The 21,588-nt window shown below is 36.7% G+C and overlaps 2 protein-coding genes across 2 annotated transcripts; both read left to right on the top strand.

Moving 5' to 3' along the window:
- The first annotated feature begins 1,521 nt into the window (after window positions 1-1,521).
- On the top strand, window positions 1,522-15,533 carry LOC126596610 (protein transport protein Sec24-like At4g32640). Its single transcript, XM_050263253.1, has 24 exons — window positions 1,522-2,479; window positions 3,229-3,459; window positions 3,682-3,756; window positions 3,856-3,954; window positions 5,313-5,424; window positions 5,736-5,863; window positions 6,294-6,413; window positions 7,511-7,591; window positions 8,867-8,944; window positions 9,112-9,204; window positions 10,145-10,199; window positions 10,840-10,916; window positions 11,713-11,784; window positions 11,942-12,025; window positions 12,264-12,383; window positions 12,489-12,557; window positions 12,873-12,950; window positions 13,182-13,320; window positions 13,642-13,806; window positions 14,058-14,206; window positions 14,283-14,462; window positions 14,708-14,796; window positions 14,927-14,958; window positions 15,051-15,533. Exons 1-24 carry the CDS (start codon window positions 1,724-1,726, stop codon window positions 15,158-15,160), a joined length of 3,192 nt encoding a protein of 1,063 aa, XP_050119210.1. The 5' UTR covers window positions 1,522-1,723; the 3' UTR covers window positions 15,161-15,533.
- Window positions 15,534-16,798: 1,265 nt separating this feature from the next.
- Window positions 16,799-19,425, top strand: LOC126596620 (PHD finger protein ING1). The gene is made up of 7 exons (XM_050263273.1): window positions 16,799-17,185; window positions 17,786-17,857; window positions 18,037-18,224; window positions 18,337-18,397; window positions 18,569-18,668; window positions 18,960-19,113; window positions 19,201-19,425. The coding sequence occupies exons 1-7, from the start codon at window positions 17,158-17,160 to the stop codon at window positions 19,309-19,311; spliced, it is 714 nt and encodes a 237-aa protein (XP_050119230.1). The 5' UTR covers window positions 16,799-17,157; the 3' UTR covers window positions 19,312-19,425.
- The last annotated feature ends 2,163 nt before the right edge of the window (window positions 19,426-21,588 follow it).

The following is a 21,588-nucleotide window of genomic DNA, read 5'->3' on the forward strand; positions in this document are numbered from 1 at the left end:
TAAAGAGTAAATTACATAGTAGCCCCTCATGTTTGAGGTCAATTACAACCCTATACAACAACTTTAAAACATTTCACTTTCATACATTCAATACCATTTTATTTCAAAATAACATCTCCGTTAGATTTTCCATCTATTAGTCTGTTAAATGCTGACGTGACTGCCACATTTGTGCCACGTGGCTGCCAAATGTGTGCCACGTGGAAATTTTTTTTATTACCCTATTGAACAAAAAAAAAAAAAAAAATTGAAAACCCATAATTTCATCTCGTGCCTCCCTCCCTCCCTGCACCTTTCATCTCTCCCTCTCCATGCCACTTCCTCCCTCCCTGCACCCTTCATCCCTTCCTCGCCATGGAACAAACATTGCAAATCCCTACAATTCCACGTGCCATGGCTTGATACAAAACTCAGCAAATCCAAATCCAAAAACCCATTTAAAAAAAAAAATTGAAAACCAGAAACCAGAAACCCATTCCCCCGACCCTCCTCCCACTCTCCTCACTCTCTCTCTCAAACCCCAAACCCCCCAGATCCAAAACCCACACAACTCCGCCGGGTCACCACCGCCAACGCCTTCCTCCTCAGCGGTTTGACCCTCCTCCCACTCTCCTCACTCTCTCTCTCGAACCCCAACCTCCCCAGATCCAAAATCCACACAACTCCGTCGGGCCACCACCGCCGGTGCCTTCCTCCTTAGCGGTTCGAACGGCTTGATTGGTTGAACCGGATGCTGGAACGGCGGCTTGGGACCTTAAAGATTGGAACTTGCGGGGGTGGGGGTGTTGGTGGCGGGTGGATGGAGGAGGCTGTGAGGAGGGTGAAGGAGGAATGACAGATGAAGTGGAAGGTGAGCAGTTCGGTGGTGTTGGGATTGGGAGTGGGGATGAAGATGGTGAAGGGAATGATTTTTGGGAGGTGGAATTTGTGGGATTGGGTTGCAGGGAAAAGGCGAGGCTCGGGTTGGGGGGAAGGAGGATTTAACGGGAGTGGGTCGTCGGGGGGGGGTGGTATTTGAAGGGAGTGGGTCGTCGGGGGAAGGGGGATTTAACGGGAGTGGGTCGTTGGGGAGGGGGGGTGGGATTTGACGGGAGTGGGTCGTCGGGGAAGGGGGATTTGACAGGAATGGTTCGTTGGGGGTGGGAGGGAGGAGGAGGTTGCTGCGCTGGGTTTCTGGGGGGATTAATGGGGAGGTGGGTTTGGGATTAATTGGTTTCTGGTTTTGGGGGTTACGGGTAAAGCTTTCAGGTTTTTTTTTTTTTTTTTTTAATATTTAGAAGATTAGATTTAAAAAAAAAAATTAAAAAATTATTTTTTTTTGCCACATGGCAGCCTCATCAGCACAAATGTGGCAGCCATGTCAGCATTTAACAAACTAATGGATGGAAAATCTAACAGAGGTGTTATTTTGAAATAAAATGGTACTGGGTGTATGAAAGTGAAATGTTTTAAAGTTGTTGTATGGGGTTGTAATTGACCTCAAACCTGAGGGCTACTATGTAATTTACTCTATATTAAACATATATCGGTTTCCTTCCTTCCCGTAAGCCGTCGTAGAGGCGCAGAGAAAACAAAACATTTTCTGACTGAAGCCGCTGAACTGCTCAACTCAAGGTCCGTCGCGAGATCTCTCCGTTTGGGTCCAATCGGTAACAGAAGTCGTGTCGCCAAGACAGACGATCCAGATCGCGATTCCTCTCCGTTTGGGATCGTGTGATCCGGAATGCAGCCCCGCCCTGATCCATTAGCCGATAATATGCAGAATTTGAATCTTAATCGGCCGCCTTCCATGCCTAATTCTGCCCCTCCTAGACCATCCCCTTTCGGCCAACCGCCGCCTTTTCCTTCATCAGCCCCTCCTGCTGCTGCACCACCTCCTTTTTCACGGCCTGGCCCTCCCCCGGCTGCATTTGCAAGACCTACAGCACCAGCACCGCGATCGGGGGCCCCGCAACCAACATTATCCCCTGCCACCACCCCCGTAAAACCCTCCGGGCAGCCCGTTGGCCAGCCTTCATCTTTTCCGTCTCGACCGCCTCCTGTGGGTGGGGTAGCTACTGCGTCTGCGCCATCGCCAATTGGTCCAGTTTCGACGCCAGTGCCGGCATATCCTCGGCCAGGTCCTCAGAGCATGCCGCCGACGACTGCACCAGGTAGAATGATGAGTAATGGGCCGCCAATGTTTGGTTCCGGGGCTATGCCGGGTGGGCCTCGTTTCCCTCCGAGTGGAAATGCATCTCAACCACCTGTTGGGCATCCACCAGCAATGGCATGGGCACCACCAATGGGTCCTCCACGAACTCCAACCATGCACTCTGTGCTGGGTGATCCAGCAGTTAGTGGCCCACCAGGTACTACTGTTCAGCAGCCACCACCATTTTCAGCAGCACCGCCATTTCCAGCAGCACCTCAACCAATGCGGCCACCACCTCCAGGTTCTCCCTATGCCTCACAGACGTGGCAAGTGCAACAAGGACAGGTGAGTGATTTATATTCTTCTTAAATTACTATGGTATCAAATTTCATATTAATTTGAGTCAACTGATAGAATTGGACACTTACTGTATAAAGCTAAGGTATATTGCATACCGAAAAAGCGCCAAGGCGTAATGGCAATTATCATCTATTTTATGAGTAGTGATTGAAGGTTGAAACTTGTTTCCTTGCAAGAACAACATAAACCAATATAAGTTAACTGAAACTAGAATGATGTCTTTCCTCCTTCAGTACACATGATATATATTATCGCTTTGTAGCCGACCAAAGAAAAAAAGTGAACTTGCTGATAAGTGTGAGCAAATCAACACACACTAACCACTGTGGACGCTTATCTTCATTATCCTCCACTCCGCCCTCGATTTAAGTAAAAGCACACTCTTTCTAGTGGATGCTTTCAAGTTTTTTGTTGACAGCTTGTATATAACAAAAGTACAATCACAATCCTTTTAAAATGTTAGTTATTTTCCTGTATTGTTATTTCTAAAACATTATGATTTAGTATGTTCAAGCATGGTGTTGTAATGTATAACCTTTTGTACTATTGTTTTCTTCTCTTTTGTTTTTCATTTAATTTATTAGGAAAATGCAATTATCAATTTCTTTTCTTTCTACCAATGCTTATGCAAATATGGTGGAACTTAGCGTTCTGATGGAGGAAAAAAGGATGAATGCATGAATTCGTTTCTTCTTACTTTGATTTGATTTCTGAAATTTTCTGAATGTCGGTAGGTGGCTCCACCTTCACATTTTCCGGGTTCTGCTCAACCACCTAGGATGTTTGGAATGCCACCCCCACCGTTATCAAATCAGTCCATGACTACTATCTCACCTGCTGGTCAAACTGGTACTCCTTTGGCTGGGTCATCCAAGATTGATCCCACTCAAATTCCTCGGCCTATACCAAGTTCATCGGTGCTCATTCATGAAACTCGTCAGGGCAATCAGGCAAATCCACCTCCGGTATTTATATATCCATAAACTTAAAAGAGTTTGATTACAATATTTGCTTTAGCTGTGTATCTTTAATACGTTTTTACTTCTGTACTCTCTTCTCTTTCTGGGTATGTAATTTCACTCTATTTTTGTTGCACATATTTATGCTGCAAAGTATGTTTAAGCATGGTGCAAAAACTGGATATTGTTTATCCCTTGCGTTCTTCTGATTGCTTTATTATTTTGAAGCCTGCTACAACTGATTATATTGTCAGAGACACTGGGAATTGCAGTCCACGATACATGAGGTGCACCATCAATCAGGTTTGGGTTTAACTTTCATGAATTGGCTATTTGTTATTGTGTTTGTTTCTACTTTAATAAAAGTTTAGTAATGTTATTATGTTTTTGTCAATTTACCAGATACCATGCACTGCTGATCTTTTAACAACATCAGGGATGCCCTTAGCTTTGTTGGTTGAACCTTTTGCCCTTCCTCATCCAAATGAGGAACCAATCCAAGTACTTAATGATTTCTCTTTTCCATATATGTGTGTGTGTTTATATATATATATATATTTTTTTTTTTTTTGTTTTTTTTTTTGAGAAAGAGATTATTTTGATGCAAACTAGGAAATAAAGCAACATAGAGCAACAGAAGTGGTCAAAAGAACCACTGGGAGTAGAGAAGAAAATGAAACCATAAAAGCTTAAAAAAAATTGTCACTCCCAAGCAGAAGTAAAGCACCGCACCTGCCGGTCTAGCCCAATATTAGTAAAAAGAACTATCTCTAAACTCTGGTCAACTCTAGCTTATATAATCCTCATCCAAAACAACTCGATCCCAATCCAACAAATCTTCAAATACCCTTTTTTCTTTACATCAGACCACCCCGAGCACAGTAAGAATGATGCAGCCCCACACAATCTAGCCCCTTTGCCCTTGAAAAAAATTCATATAGCTCTCACATGGAAAGAGAAGTTGGCCTTGGAATAACCCAGATTAGATCAGCCTTCTTATACAGCTTGAACCAAAGACCCATCATCACAGGGCAGTTGGGGAAGGTGTGATCCACCAGCTCATAATTTTCCTTGCAACCAACGAGGGGATAAACAGATGATTGATCTCCTTTGAACCATATCATTAGCATTCATCTTAACCTGAGCTACCAGCCAGGACAGCAACTTCACCTCAGAGGAAGCTCTGGATTTCCAAATCAGACAATAGACAACTTAGTTGTATCTTCTAACAATATGATAATTTATCAATCACTTTGTGAATCACGAATTCATTTCTGTTCTAATAAGAAACAGATTATTAGAATAGAAGATTCAATATCATTCTATGGAAATGAACAATTAGTCCACCAACAAAACAAAAAAAAGAAAAAACGCTGTTGTATCCTTCTAATCACTGTCAATTACACAGAAAATGCAGCTCCCTTATCTACAATGGAGAGTGAAATGGAATTTCCGTACGTATTGAGATCCACTATTCCATACAAATTGAGACCCACGAAGAAACCCAAAATACTCTTCTCACAATAAATCTGCCTTGTTTCCCAATTTACTTTTGTAAATTCTAGTATTTCTTTCTACCTGAAAAAAAAGGGAGAATATTATTGTTCATAACCCATGAAGATGCCCAAAACACTCTTCTTACAATAAATCTGTCTCGTCTCCCAATTTACTTTTGTAAATTCTAGTATTTCTTTCTACCTGAAAAAGAGGATAAGCTAATGCACAAACCTTCCACAATTCTTTTTCCTCTACTAAAAGCACAATGTTCTCTATAATTATAAATGACCAAAACTTCGATCAATTAAACAATCAGAATTTTCATTGAGCTATAATTTTAGTAATGAATTTTTTTGTTTTAGGTTGTGGATTTTGGTGAAAGTGGTCCCGTTCGATGCTCTCGTTGCAAAGGCTACATAAATCCTTTTATGAAGTTCATTGACCAGGGCAGGAAATTCATCTGTAATCTTTGTGGTGAGGAAGATTTCTCTCTGTTTGGTGTTGTGCGTGATCTTTTCTTTCAGTTCATTTGGGTTCTCAAAACTTTTTCAACAATGCTTTTGTTTATTTTTCTTCTTCAAAGTGGTCCTGTTATTTTTTCATGTTTTGTTTTTCTTTTTCATCTTTTCAAGTTTCTGAATATTTTAGTAGGGCTGAGAGTATGTAATATACCATTCCTCTCTTGAAGGTCTCTACTGTGGTCTGTGGTTAAGGTATAATCTATATGCACAATGTCTATTTATGCAAAAGCAGTGATCCTACAATGTATGCCATTTCTTCTGCAGGATTTACCGATGAGACTCCCCGTGACTACCACTGCAATCTTGGTCCAGATGGTAGACGTAGAGATGCTGATGAGAGGCCTGAGCTATGTAGAGGAACAGTTGAATTTGTTGCTTCAAAAGAATACATGGTTAGTTGATTATGAGATCTGCAATTATAACTTCAGTAAGATTACCACGTTTGGAAACACCTCCTTTATTTTCTATTTTAACAAAAGCATGCAAGACCTTCCTTGGCATGGTTGGCACTTGCCAATAATGGTTGTGTATATTTCCAACACATTCATGGACTTTTTGAAGTTAAAAAAAAATTCACTCTTTCACCCTCTCTCTCTCACACGCGCACACTGTTTTTCATCATTTATACAAGGTTTTGTTCATAACAGAAGTTTTTCTCTATTGGCTCCTCGTTGACAGTATCAGCTGTTTAAAATGTCTTTTTAACCCCATTAGATGGGCTTGTTCCCATTTTTATTTTGGTAATGGATTTTAAACAACTGAACTAATCTTGCATTATTGACTAGAGTTACAGTTCTTTAATTATTTGGCTTTGTAACACAGGTCCGTGATCCCATGCCAGCTGTGTACTTCTTCCTCATTGATGTATCCATGAATGCCATTCAAACTGGTGCAACTGCTGCAGCTTGCAGTGCAATCAGTCAAGTTATTGCTGATCTTCCAGTGAGTTATTTTGTCTATATGCATAATGTTCCTGTTTTACTTTTCTTACAGCATGTGATTGTGCTGTGTTATTTAAATGATTTTTGTTTTTTTTTTTGGAAAGAAGGGACACATGCAGTGAAGTTCATTGTATTTACGTCTAAGCATTATGAATAACAAATGCGAAGAAAGAGATGCATCAGGACGATATAAAGTTTTCCTGATTTTGTGTGTCATAGACGGATGATGTTTTAGATACGATCCATGATGCCAAACCCGACATCTGGGATTAAGGCTGAATTGAGCAAATACATTGATGAGTCTGGTGGAAAACATGAATCATTTCTAACTTTAGAATGGGAAAACTTAAACTTTTCCTGCCTATTTGCTCTGCTCTCATTGTTCACCAGCTGCAATCACATAGTGCTTGTGACTTGTGAGAATGTTTGCAGGATTTGCTGTTCTTGAACTTTCATGATTAAATCTAATAATTGGTTCTTGTTTTCTCCTATTCTCTTTGGAGATTCTGAAAGGATAAGACTAAACCTGTGTGGTAAAGTCATACAGGAGTTCACTGTGAGCACTGCATTTAAGTATCTCATCTGTTTTTGTTAGAAACTCCAAAAGAAATATCCTCCCTCGCAGCTTTTGTTGGCCTTGAGTTTGGAATCATATTGTTTCTTTGTTTACTTAAGTTGCATTTTGATTGACAGGCTGTTGAACTAATAAGCAAAAATATGAGTTTACCTCAATAGCTATTTACTAATACGTTCCTAATATTGACGAGAATTTATGTGACCAACCAATCTCATTAGACTATGGAAAAGACAAAGGATATAATGGTGATGATTAAATATTAGCTAGAGTTCATTTGCTTCCTCATTTACTTGCACATTTTCATTCTTTATGACCTCTGCCCTGTTTTGACAAGATATACGTATCTGTGTGCATGCATGCATATATTTTTATGAGAATGCTTGTGTGCAAGTGAAATTGTGAATGCATGCTAATTGCTCAATTCATTTTCCCAAGGCCTGCAGTAATTGGTTATACTTTCAATGAAACAATATCAGCCAGAATTTTAGATGAGTCAGGCGTTGATATATTTATTATTGCAGGAAGGTCCTCGGACAATGGTGGGAATTGCAACATTTGATTCAACGATCCATTTTTACAATTTGAAACGTGCATTGCAGCAGGTCAATATAATTTTTATTTCTCTTTTTGTTTTAGTAATGCATTTATTATATATATATATATAATCAGTTATTAAAGTTGAAGAGCATAGAATGAACTCTGATACATATGCAGTCTACTGTGAAATCTACAAATTATTTGCATAAAAATCTGCGTGCTTCTTACTTCTCTGTGTATGAAATTAAATGTGACTTTTGATGCCTTTGTTTTCGACATGTTGCCTTTGTGATGAGTGAATGATTTTGTAACTTGGAATGTCCACATATACTATGTACTATAGGTGATACTTGGAAATAGAAATTTATATCAAAGAGGTGGGGGACCTTGATATTGGTTTTATTCTTTTAGACAGGTTGGGTGAAAAGAGATTGTTGTATTCATGAGTAGACTATAGGAAATGATCCAAACGGAGTTTTTTTCAATGAATGAATTTGATTACTTTGGGGATATATATATATATATATATATATATATATGCATGTATGTATATATGTAGACTATAGGAAATGATCCAAACGGGGTTTTTTTCAATGAATGAATTTGATTACTTTGGGTGTGTATATATATATATTCCTTCTTTGTTGAGTGAATATTATGCTTAATGCCAGTGTCATCTCAGAGTGCCGATATTTATAGGTGATTATAGTGAAAGAACCGGGATGCGTACGAAGTTATGAACTAATAGATTTTTAATCAAAGTGAACCATGCGTCAACAGAAGCACATACTATAAAACCAAAGATTTGGTAGGATGAAAGGTGCTCAAGGAGCAAATTGAAACTTGGTGAAATTATAGGTAGTAAAATCAGAGTGGAAGAAGAGTGATGAGAAAACTATAGATTTGCTAGTGAGTAATACTTGGATGCTTTCTTTACAATAAATGATGTGTTGCTTTACACCTATCATATTCTGCAGAGTTAGAATTCTTTCTCTTAGCATCAATTTTTCTTATACCTAGAGGAAGTTGATGACAAGTTCTAGGTATATGGATCTGGGAGCATGCCCTTTAAAATTCCAGTGAGTAGATGAAGATAATTTTTGCTACTAGTAGCAGTTTCAATCGTCACTTTAATTTTTCCATTTCTGATTTGTAGCCAAATTGTTTTCCTTTTTTATTTTTATTTTTCTAACCATCTGAGTTTAATTGTATGAATTATTTTCCTTTTGTTTTACAAGATTTGGCTAAATAACCATTAATTTTTATGGCCCTGGCTTCTATTTTTTGCCAAACAATTATTTTTAAAGGGTCTCACACTGTGGTCCAATATATGTTTGCAGCCTTTGATGCTTATTGTTCCTGATGTGCAAGATGTTTACACTCCTCTGGAGACTGACGTAGTTGTCCAGCTTTCTGAGGTCAGCAGCTGTTATTTTTTCCCTTTTGTGAAATGTACTGAGTAGTTGTGCAGTCTTTGAACTGTTGATAAAACAACAATCAGCCATATGTCAGTCTGGCATCTTAATTATTAAATTTCTACATGCCTCTTATTAAATTTAGATTTTCTTTTGTTGTGGATTCTTAGTGCCACCAACATTTGGAGCAATTGTTGGAAAGTATTCCAACCATGTTTCAAAACAGTAAAATCGCTGAATCAGCCTTTGGTGCAGCAATCAAGGTATGTCGTATCGTGTGACACTGTTGTGTATACTGAACTTTTATGGTGGTTGCGGTTGCTATTCCATTTTTAAATACAGAACTTCAGGTGCAAATGGATATGAATTCATGAAACATGCTATGAATAGATGTGCTATGCATAATATGCTTGACGTTGACACTATGAAGCTCTATACCAACTACTATGAGTGGATTGTACATATCATTTTTGTTCATCTAGTTCTTTGTAGGTTTCCTTGTCTGAAGCTGAGTATAATGAGAAGGGCAAGAAGATATTTGATGCTTTAATAGTTGAATAACCCAAGGCAAAGAATAAACTCGTAAGAATTAATATGATGGGCTAAAAAATTCCAGATAATTAATCTATACTAAGTGATTTTTGGAATAATATTTATTAAATACAAGTAATCAAATAACCTTTTGGCGTAGATGCTTCCATTACCTAGCTGACTGGATCAAAGTTTTGTTCTTGCCAAATACTGATCAACTTTCCTATTGTTCCTCATTTTGTGGTGAACATGCCAATCTATAAGTGATAATGCATGACGAGCTTTGAGGAGAGATTAATGGAGCTGGTGTCATATGTGGTATCCTGACTGGTTTGGCTATCAATTGCTTTACTTCCTGTCTAAACACCCTTCTTAGATAGATATCAGTCAAAACTTAGACTGGAGTCCTTGGATTTCAATAGTTGTCAGACCAACACGCACAGTTAACCCATTATTTGAGCTTTTAAACCTTCCATTAGTGTTTAAAAATGACAAATCTCTTTTCTGCTGGTCGTTGAACGCTAGACCTAAGGCATTAATCTGCCGTGCTGCATTCATCTCGATGGTCTAGTCTAGCAACAGAATAATTAATACTCTATGATTTGCACATATTTTTTATATACATATTGATGTTTAAATTCATTGTTCATTTTTATTTTCTTCCTTGCCTAGGCTGCTTTCTTGGCAATTAAGAGTACTGGAGGGAAACTTTTGGTGTTTCAGTCAGGCAAGCTCATATCCATATATCTACTTATGGTGCATCCTTTGTGGTTTCCTTTTCCTTTATAAACACGTTCGTATATTATTGCAAGCAAAGAATGAAAAACAACATGCTTGAGGCTGCAGTTGCTTCATATCATAGACAAAACAAAGGACTGAGATCTGTTAAAGGATCTTAAGAGAGTGGAGAATCGCATAAACATTAGTAGTTTCGTAAGAGAAATTTTGGAAAATGCATATTTGTTTCGTGTAGTTTCAGTCACTATTATTACCTTGTTCTTATTTTGTAAAGATAAACAACCTATCTAGTCAGGAATGAGAATATTAACCTACATATATTTCAAAGTTGTTGATGTTCCTAGTGATCATGTAAGCTTTTTCTTTGGGATAACTTGTTCATTTCATGCTATCAGTCAACTTGAATTCCAGCTAAATGACAAAGATATTTACTTGTATCATTATTTATCCTGTACACCTTTTTTTGGTTGGCATCCTGTATATCTTTTATAGACCTTTTTTTTGTGTGTGTGAAATCTACTAAAGAATTTGTATGCATGTCCATTTTCACATTTGCATCTTCCTTTTCTTTTACAGGATATACCTGATTTATTGGCATCTGAGTGTACTAATGTTTATGTTGTCTGCAGTGTTGGCATCAACTGGAATTGGAGCACTCTCTGCTAGAGAAGCTGAAGGAAGAGCTAATATATCTTCAGCTGATAAGGTACGAATACCCTCTAGATTTGTTATTGTACGCCATTTGGGTGGTTTAGATCAGTGGTCCTGTAACCCAGTTACTATTAAGAAAAAAGCTCATTACATCCTTGAGGTCACAAAATGAAATTATTAAGGAATTGAACTCATGGTTATGAAAAGCCCAATAACCAAATTCCTATTTCCTTATGAACGTCTGTGCTGGTATTTTCTTTTAGGACACAGTTATTTCTTTAGTGAAATCTGAAATGCTCATTTACAGCTATGAGGCAAAGCCCACTCTACAGAAAGGACAAAGAAAACCACCATTCTTGCTCCATTATCTCTCATTTGAAATATATGTTACATTAATCTGAATAGGAAAAGTTAATTCATAGTTATGTATCTCAAAAGATGAGAAAATACTAAATGATTATTTACAAAAATTATTTTTGTAATTCATGTTGACATATTAAATCAGGAAGCCCTCATGTCTAGCTCTTACTTTCATTGGATTTTGTTCCCGCCAATAAGATCTTGCTTTTTGATTACAGATATTCAATGAATATGAAATACAGCTTTTCTTGAATTTCTGAACCCCAAGATTTGGAAAATTAGGTGGACATGCAGATGCACTTGGATAATTATTACAAAAGAAATTGACATATCAGGTCTTTGTATACTGTGTTAAAGATGATTTGCATAATGCTATGTGGCCATAACTATCATCCATTGAATTATACTCTCTGTTGAGCAGTCGATTCTTTTGATTGTCTTGGTAGTCTTGGTATTATGTTTTGTTTGTATAAACTTTAATTGCATTTCAGGAGCCCCATAAATTACTCCAACCAGCTGACAAAACTTTAAGGACAATGGCAGTTGAATTTGCTGAATATCAGGTTAGTCTTTTACTAATTATTTCCCCTTATGGTCAGTTAACATATTTATGACACTTCTATACTGACTGAGATTATTAGTGGTAATTAACAAGTTGTTAAGCATAATTTATTTGGGTGATTATTTTTTTTATTTTTATTTTTGCCTAAAATGTTCCAGGTTTGTGTCGACTTATTTATCACTACCCAGTCATACATAGACATTGCTTCTGTCTCTGTCATCCCAAGAACAACTGGAGGGCAGGTACTAATGAATTTGCTTCTATCACTTCCCATACATCTGGCATGAAATTTCAACTTCTTGTCATTTTGGTTGAGGGTTTTCTCTTATGAATTTTCTAATTTTGTCATTTTTTCTTATTTCTAATCTACATATCCACCATCTAAAATAAATCTGTGTTGTCAGATTTGAGAAGCATCTGCCACTTGTAACTATAGATCATTTACACACAGTCGTCTAACTATTTGGGTTATCATTTCAGGTTTACTATTATTATCCCTTCTCAGCTGTCTCTGATCCTGCAAAGCTCTACAACGATCTTAAATGGAATGTCACAAGGCCTCAAGGTTTTGAGGCGGTGATGCGTGTAAGATGCTGCCAGGTAAGTTTCATTGAACAGCCTCTTTCTCCTATTTTAGCTGATGACTGGTTATTGTTCTCTCAATAGATTATTCTAGCAGGATAAGTTTGTTTTCATCATTTTCAGGGTATCCAAGTTCAAGAGTACCATGGAAGCTTTTGCAAACGTATTCCTACGGATGTTGACCTACCTGGGGTTTGTACATTTTCTACAAAATCCCTTACTACCAACACATCAGACTATTTTTTCTTACTTATCATATATCTTCCATGGAAGTTAAAATCCCCCAACCCCTGGTTGTGTTGACAGACAATGGTAGTAAAATCAAGATTTTTCAATCTGAAAGAAAATTAGTCTTGATGCTCAATCATAGCTCCTTTGTCTAGTTTTCAGTTTTCTGGTTTTCATTTTCCTCTCTACGTATCTCCTTTCTTTTCCTTTTTCATTATGCTTTCAAAAGAGTGACAGTGGCTCTTATATAAATCATGACCGATCCCTTCTGTCATGCAGATTGACTGTGACAAAACTATTATGGTGACCTTAAAACATGATGATAAATTACAGGATGGCTCAGAATGTGGTTTCCAGGTAAATTTTAAATTTTCTGTTCTCCCCTACCAAATGCAGTAGTTGTGAATATATCTTTTGATCTTTTTCTTGAATATTTACTACTAATCTGATGACGACACCTATCTCTGCAGCTGCATGTTTCATTGTTTAGTCATATATATATATATATATATATATTTTTTTTTTTTTTTTGTTTTTTGTTTTTTATATGCTTCGTTATAAATTAATTATAGTATTTTTGTTATCCAGTGTGCCGTTTTATACACAACTGTGTATGGCCAACGGAGAATTCGAGTTGCAACTTTATCTCTGCCATGCACAAGTATGCTAAGTAATCTGTTCCGTGCTGCTGATTTGGACGCTCAATTTGCATGTTTCATGAAGCAAGGTATTCAATTATATGCTGTTCTTCTTTGTTGCTTTCTTTCTTTATGCTCATTTTCCCTGTTTGTAATTATTGTTTTCTCAATTAAACCCAGGCACTTAAATTTGTGAATTTTATTATGAAAACATTGCCTTTAACTTCTCTTTAATTTTTCACATCTGGTACTTTGAAATGCAGATGTATAATTCTCTTTCTTTGCGTTCCTTTTCACTTTCTGCATACTGCCAACATATTATTTATTACGATTGCAGTTTGTTAGTACATTCTGTCTAATTGAATTTGGATGAATTCTGACAATAAGTCCTGTTTAAATGTTGTGTATAGCGGCAATCGAAATCCCTTCAAGTCCCCTCTTGCGTGTACGGGAACAAGTGACAAATCTGTGCATAAGTAGTCTGCTTTCATATCGTAAATTTTGTGCTACTGTATCATCTTCTGGACAGCTTATTCTTCCGGAGGCACTGAAGCTCCTGCCTCTATACACCCTTGGTATATTATTTCTGCTTATTTATTAATTACTATCTTAAATTTGTTTTGTTGCTTAACTATATCTAAAGTGAATTATAAAAAGGTATAATGCATAATAGATATGATAAAGGATTTCTGTTGTGATTGATAAAATGCCAAGGGAAAGGCATGCCTCTTCCGTTGTGGAAATATATTGCACAGAATCTTCACTTAGCTTCTTAGAGATTTTGTTACATATATTGATACATTTGATGTTCGTGTTTGTTTTTCAGCATTAATCAAAAGTACGGGGCTACGGACTGATGGAAAAATAGATGAGCGGTCCTTCTGGATCAATCATGTTTCTTCCCTTTCTGTTCCTTTGGCAGTTCCATTGGTGTACCCCAGAATGGTGGCTATTCATGACTTCGAATCAAAAAAGGTGCGTCATTTAGCTTCTTGTTCAACTCTTTGAGGTATGCATTTCATAATCACTGGTAGCTTCCATCAATGAACAGGAGGGTGATGAGTCTCTAATTCCTCCGGTGATTCCGCTTTCTAGCGAACATGTGAGTGACGAGGGAATTTATCTTCTCGAGAATGGCGAGGACTGTTTAATATATATTGGGAACTTGGTAGATTCTAGAATTTTGCAACAACTGTTTGGAATCGCCTCTGCTGATGAACTTCCTACTCAGGTAGCCTTATCATTTATCTCTTTGGTTTCTTATCTTCTGCCCGACATAATTGTAAATTACAATTGCGAACTTTTTCTCTTGGGACCTGTTTTGGTTCACTAGAATGAGAGGGCTGGATGCTTAAAATGGTATATGATCTTTGAGATTTTGAGATTTTGATGTTATGTAAATGGTATATGATCTTTGAGATTTTGATAAATGAGGGTGCATGAGTTGACTTCATTCTCTTGGACTCTTTCGGGCAGTTTGTGCTACAGTGGTATGATAATCCATTATCGAAGAAGCTGAATGATGTGGTAAATGAAATACGGCGCCAGAGATGTTCCTACCTTCGGTACGACTGATTATTTTTCGTTAGTGATTCCTTGTTCGTGATGAAGAAATAAGTTGCAGCGTTTGAATTCAGGTTTTGATGTTTTCACCTAAAATACCAATGATTTCTAATTTGTCATATTTTTGTGCAGCTTAAAGTTATGCAAGAAGGGAGACCCATCAGGTAATGAACGAGACAACTACCTCTTACGAAGTGGATGGTTTATATATTATTTATAGTTTTTTCATTAGGTATTGAATTATCTTTCCCTGCAGGAGCATTGTTTTTCTCATATATGGTCGAAGACCAGAGTCCGAATGGCCCCACCTATGTTGAGTTTCTGGTACACGTCCATCGGCAAATACAGATAAAAATGGTGTCATAACTGCTTACGCTTCTTTGGTTTGAATTACAAGTTTTGAGCCAGCTTCTTGATAGAGTACACATGGATTCAACGGATAGAGGAAAAATTAGACGCTTGCTATGCACACATACTCGGGGATCATCCCGCAAAGTATGTATACGTGAAGAGCGAGCAGAGCTGAGTTTTGCTATGATAGGTCCGTAGGAAGACACTACTGTTAATAAATACAAAGCGTATTTCTGTATTTAAGTTGCCCCGACTCGAATTCTTTTCTCGACATCTCCCTTTTCCATTTATTTATACACAGTGAAAATAATCCTTGTAAGGTTTATGGTGGGAGAAAGAAATGTATAAACAGGTTGGTTGTAACTTGTACTACAAAATGTTTGAACTACTTTTTATTGTTTTTAATTTTTTTTTTTTGGGAACAAAGATTCTACTTTTGTAGTTGAACTGGTTACCTTTTTTGTTATAAGTCGTCCAAAAGCTAGTTACTTTCCACTGATAACATAGTTGATCACTTTCCATTGTGGAATAACACTGCAAGTTTTGAGGATTTTGTTTTTTTCTTATTCAAGCGATAATAGGAGAGGGGGGAATCTAACACGACACTTCTGGGGCAAAAATAGTCTACCATTTGATTTACATTAACTTTTAGGATTTAACTCTCGAAAATTCAGAATGTAAAAATTTAAATTCTAAGCAAATGTATGCCAGTCGTTAGTAAAAAGAAAAGAATGAAAAAAAAAAAATCAATTCGAATCTATAGGTAATTAAAACTAAACAAGACCCATAAACAAATTCAAAGAGTGTTTTTCCGTCTAAATAGCATATCTCGTGTTTAAAACTCAAATCCTCTTACTAGCATAGGTCTGAAAAGCACTTGTTCTTGCATCTTTATTGGTAACATTTTTTCCAGGGCTCCTGTAAAAAGTATTTGATAAGTATTTTTTCATAAAAAAAAAAAAAAAACGCTTTTAGTTTTTTATTTTATTTGAACAAACGATATTATTTACACTAAGAGCAACTCTACCTCTAAAAAATACGCTGGCACCCAGCCCATTTAATCCACTCAATGAATAGTGATTGACTCAAATGAACAGTAATTGACCAGATGCATCTCCACCCCTAAAAAATGTGCTGGCACAAATGCATCTCCATCCCCACAAAATGCGCTGGCACCTAACCCATTTAAAATATTATTAATTTTTTTATAAAAAATTTAGTTTTAATTTGAGATATGATTGTTAACCAATCTTGTCACGCCACGTGTCATTATCCAAAAGTACTATTTTGTGGATAGATTTCTGATAAGATTTTCAATCAATCCCGATGCGCCACATGTCACTATCTGTTTACAATTAATTTAGCCAAGATTTCGATCAAATTTTCAACCTTGTCGTGCCATGTGTCATTATCCGAACGTACTATTTTATGGATAGATTTCTGATAAGATTTCCAACCAATCCTGACGAACCACATATCACTATCCGTTTACAATAATTTAGGCAAGATTTTGATAAGATTTTCAACAAATCGCGTAATGCCATGTGGCATTGTCCAAAACCTTATCTTTTTTTTTTTTTTTTGTCCATATAAACTCGACATCCATCCTCATTCATACACCAAACTCAATAATTCTTTTTTAGCTCATAATCATTCTTCATCTTTTTTAGCCATGAATGTGAATTTAGCCTCACAAAACATTATTATTATTTTTATTATGGTGAGTCAGTTAAAATTTTAAAGTTCTAGTAACACTTTATTATTATTATTATTATTTTGGTGAGTCAATTATCATTAGTTGTATTATTTATTTATTTTTTCTTCAAATCATCCATCGTGTCGGATGGTATTAGAAACTTTGCAAACTTGCTCTCGGTACGCTCCATCGCCATCTTCTTCCGTAATATTAGGGTTCACGGAGAGGGGGAAAACAACTGCAATCAGTCTATTAGGGTTCGGGTTTTGGAGCTATAACCAGAACTTTCGTACCCATTTGCCTCAATTTCATCACCATGTCTTTCCTTGAAGAATTTAACGCCAGTAATCTCTCTCTCTCTCTCTCTCTCTCTCTAATTTTACTGTCTTAGCATAACTCTCTTTGAATTTCAGCTTCAATTTGATTTTATGCAATTGTGAACCAATCAATTATATTACTTTGTCAGATAATTATTTTCTGTATCAATAAAGTGAATTGGGCTTCAATTTTTGTGTGTGATAAAATGGTTTATTTTTGTTTAATTTCAAGGTTTTAATCTTTTGTGGGAAACAAAAACTTGGTTTGGAGGTTGAAGAAAATGTTCAGAAACCCAAATTAACGAAAACAAACCAACACATCAAATTAACGTGAATAACAGTTTTAAACATACAGCATCATGAAATTTCTTCTGAAAGACTTGGAATCCGGAGGCAGTAATGAATCGAATAACACGACTGTTATCCAAGGAACTTCAAATCTCTGGCTCTCTTTTACAATTCAAAGTAATGCTTTCACTGCACATCTTCATAAAATGTCTCATTCGTTGTTTTCCAAACCCTCTGAAATCTATGCTGAAAATATGAGTGAATGCAAGTTATCAGTACGAATAGGAGAGAAACTTTTCATAGATGTCTCTCTCTCATTTTCTGTTTTCACTTTCACAGATTTGGAATCTCTGCCTAATATTTTGGCAAAGAATTATTCGGTGATGCGCACTCTGGATCAAAGTTTACAAGGTATGCTCTTGCTTACTTTCTGGTTGGCGATAACTTCTAATAGAATTGTCTCCCGAATTTTTCATATTTTACTTTTATTGGTGTATTCTTTTCATTAATATAGAATATGGAAACCTGTCAAAGTAAAATGCTTTGTGGGGGTTGTCAAGTACAATGTTGTTTCTTATGTATATGAACAGATATCCAGAGACAAAATGAACAACGCTGCGAACAAGAAATTGAGGACATAAAGCGCGAAATTAAGTCTGGGAATATTACACCTGATACTTCCCTTATTAGATTCTCAGATGAGGCTCTTGATGAGCAGAAGCACAGCATTGGGATTGCAGACGAAAAGGTTCTTTTGGCTGTACGGGCATATGATCTGGTACATGGAGCTGCATCTTGCCCTATACATACTGCACTAGGTTGTTTTTCCAGGTTTTAGAGTTTTTTTTATATCTCTGAATATTTATTTGAAATTCTGTAATAATGTTCAGGTGGATACGCACATACAACAACTTGATCAGTACTTGAAAACTTTTGAGGAAGAGCTGCGTGGTACTCTACTGTTATTATTTTTCCACCTTGTCAAGTCTTTGAATTTTGCAGTTTATACTATAGGGTTCAAGTCTTTTATTTTACAGTTAAGATTACCATATGAGGACATAATTATTTCTTCCTTAGGCATGTATTTTCCCTAATTTTGTTTGGTTAATTGGTTTATGGCAGAAAGAGATAGCGCTGCTGCGAGTGCGTTGCCTGCTCCAAGTCCCGATAGTGGTGCAAAATCTGGAAAGAGTAGTGAAGGTGGTCGAGGAGGGCGTAAGAAGTATCTACCTATTCTTAATGTTTCATTTATTATATTCTTTTGAGTTGATTTTCTGATTTCATGCTTCTACCTTCCTCTTAGCTATAATTAAACACTTCTAGAGAGCATCCATGTTTGAATTATAGATGCTCAACACTAGAGCTCTTTTTACTATTAACTGCGGGGTTTTGAAACTACTTTCCTGCCTTCATGTTGTTTTGGGAATGTTTCGTTGGCATGAAATGTGAAGTATATATGTTCTCATTTTGTTCTCTCTGGAACCTAGTGATGCTTTTTTCTTTTTTTTTCCAGAACAAGACTAGCAACAGCCGCGGCAGCAGCAGCAATTGCATCTGTCAATCCTACAGCTATGGATTTAGATATACCAGTGGATCCAAATGAACCCACGTACTGTTTATGCAACCAAGTTAGCTATGGGGAGATGGTTGCATGCGAGAACCCCAATGTATGCAATTTTCCCCTATTCTATATTTTCTCTTGTTTAAAAGTCTTTTCAACTTTATTACCTAATTTTAGTTTTTTCCTCCAACAGTGCAAGATAGAGTGGTTCCATTTTGGGTGTGTTGGTCTGAAGGACAAACCAAGAGGAAAGTGGTATTGTACAGATTGTGCTGCATTGAAACCTCGCCGGAAAGGCAAATGATGATGCCGAGTACTTGTTACAGGAACCTTGTTGTAGTCAGTGATCTTTAGTCTAGCGCCCCAGTGGTACTAATTGTTTTGATATGAAATTACTGGTCTTGGAAACCATTTCTAATCATACTCTCTAGTTTAGGAAGTCAGTAATTATGGACCAATAAGAATAGAGTTTTTATTTAAAATATTGATAATTAATGTTAGGAAGTTCTTTCTGACTCCATAGTTTTAGGAGTACATAGAAGAATCCCTATCCTAAGAATTACTAAAAAAAATTTGTCCGTGCGTTGTGCGAAATTAGAAATTGTATGAAAGAGGCATAAAGGATTGCTTCCTCATTTTCTTTCTTTACTGAGGATCATCCAGGGTTTTTTCCAGAACACCAAGATTTGCTTTCAGAAATTAAAATGTCATGTCCCAGCCAACTTTTAGGGTTATTTTTAAGACGAGCGATCCCAATAGGAAAGCATTCATGACTGCTACATATGGAATATAAGATTGCATTGGAACATCCAAAATAGCACCTTTCCTATAATAAGGGTCAACCACAAGAGGATAGGATATTGTTTATCCGTAACCCAATTCATCAAAACATAAAATGTTGATTCCATTCCAATGGAAATCAAAATACCAGAACATACCTCCGTTCGCCACTATTGACAACCAACCATTTGAGCACTGCCTTGATTTGGTGCCCGACATGAATCGCTTTGGGCTGACTACAATTCCATTTGCCGGCACCGGTTGTCCTTGCTCTGGTAATTTAATTCACTAATTCTTTCTTTTGTTTTTTTATTGCTGATAAAATTCGGGTTGTATTGATGGTTAATCCTAGTTTTAATGTTCAAAAGTTTTAATCTTTTTTTTTCTTTAAATTGATTATTGCATATGAGTGCCAGAGTCATTGCAGATTCCACATTTCTCCTATCTCTCATGGCTTTGTATTTGGCCGTAAGCATCGATCCAAAGAGCATAGTGAAAAAGGTGGGATCGATTCTTACGGCCAAATATAGAGCCATAAGAGATGAGAAATGTAGGATTTGCAGTGACTCTGGCACTCATCTGCAATAATCAATTTAAAGAAACAAAAGATTAAAACTTTTGAAGATTAAAACTAGGTTAACCATCAATACAACCCCAATTTTATCAGCAATAAAAAAACGAAAGAATTAGTGAATTAAATTACCAGCAGGGATGACTAGTGTCGGCAAATGAAATGGAGTTGGTTGAAAGCGATTCATGTCGGGCACCAAACCAAGGCAGTGCTTAAATGGCTGGTTGGTAGTAGTGGCGGACGAAGTGTGTTTGGTATTTTAATTTCCGTTGGAATGGAATCAACATTCTATGTTTGATGAATTGGGTTACAGATAAACAATATCCTATCCTCTTGTGGCTGGCCCTTATTATAGGAAAGGTGCTATTTTGGATGTTCCAATATGGAAATTTACCATTGCAAGCTTATATTCCATCTATAGCGGTCATGAATGTTTGCCTATTGGGATCGCTCGCCTTAAAAATAACCCTGAAAGTTGGCTGGGACGTGGCATTTCAATTTTTGAAAGAAAATCTTTTTATTTTGGAAAACCCTTGGACGATCCTCGGTAAGGAAAGAAAGAAAATGAGGAATCAACCTGTTTCATACAATTTCTAATTTCACGTATCCCTCCTATATAGGGAAAGAAAACTAAAAGTACTATTCACGTAAGTAATATGAATATTTTTCTCTTTTCATTCAAGCAATATTCTACCTAAATACGAGTAGGAGGGTAGCATAGTGCTTTACCTAAATTAGAGTATATTGCTCTAGTCAAATCAGATATGTGATTGTCTAAGTTTGCATATAGTGAGATTCTATCATGTAAACGGTCTCTATCATCTTATATGTATGACCGGAGAAATAGACAAAAAATGTACGACCAGTTAGACTTAGGGATGGACAACGGTTATGGCGGGTGGGTAACCGCGGTTATTTACCTATAACCGTTTATGTTCATACCCGAATAACCGTTTACCCGTTAGGTAATTGCATAAACGGTTATACCCATACCCATAACCGTGTACCCATTTAACCATAGCTATTTACCCATTTAACCATAACCATTTATCCGTTTTTGAACCCGTTTATATTTTTTTTTACTCATTTACCCCTTTCTTCACTCGTCTACATTTTTTTTAACAACTTGAAAATTACAAAAGAAAAATTTGTCATAATTTTCGTTTTCTGACAATCAAACATAGTTATAGGTACATTTAGCATGCATTTCCCTATTTTAATTATTTAAGT

This window comes from Malus sylvestris, chromosome 13 (genome assembly GCF_916048215.2).
Source record: "Malus sylvestris chromosome 13, drMalSylv7.2, whole genome shotgun sequence".
NCBI classification, from domain to species: domain Eukaryota; kingdom Viridiplantae; phylum Streptophyta; class Magnoliopsida; order Rosales; family Rosaceae; genus Malus; species Malus sylvestris.

What these genes read in the sequence shown, in the direction of transcription:
- LOC126596610 (XM_050263253.1), top strand. Translation starts at nt 1,724, where the DNA reads ATGCAGCCCCGCCCTGATCCATTAGCCGATAATATGCAGAATTTGAAT. An exon ending in CCTTTGGTGCAGCAATCAAG is followed by an intron (nt 9,205 to 10,144) that starts GTATGTCGTATC and finishes TTCCTTGCCTAG; the next exon opens with GCTGCTTTCTTGGCAATTAA. An exon ending in CAAGAACAACTGGAGGGCAG is followed by an intron (nt 12,026 to 12,263) that starts GTACTAATGAAT and finishes TTATCATTTCAG; the next exon opens with GTTTACTATTATTATCCCTT.
- LOC126596620 (XM_050263273.1), top strand. Translation starts at nt 17,158, where the DNA reads ATGTCTTTCCTTGAAGAATTTAACGCCA. An exon ending in TCTGGATCAAAGTTTACAAG is followed by an intron (nt 17,858 to 18,036) that starts GTATGCTCTTGC and finishes GTATATGAACAG; the next exon opens with ATATCCAGAGACAAAATGAA. An exon ending in CTGTACGGGCATATGATCTG is followed by an intron (nt 18,225 to 18,336) that starts GTACATGGAGCT and finishes AATAATGTTCAG; the next exon opens with GTGGATACGCACATACAACA.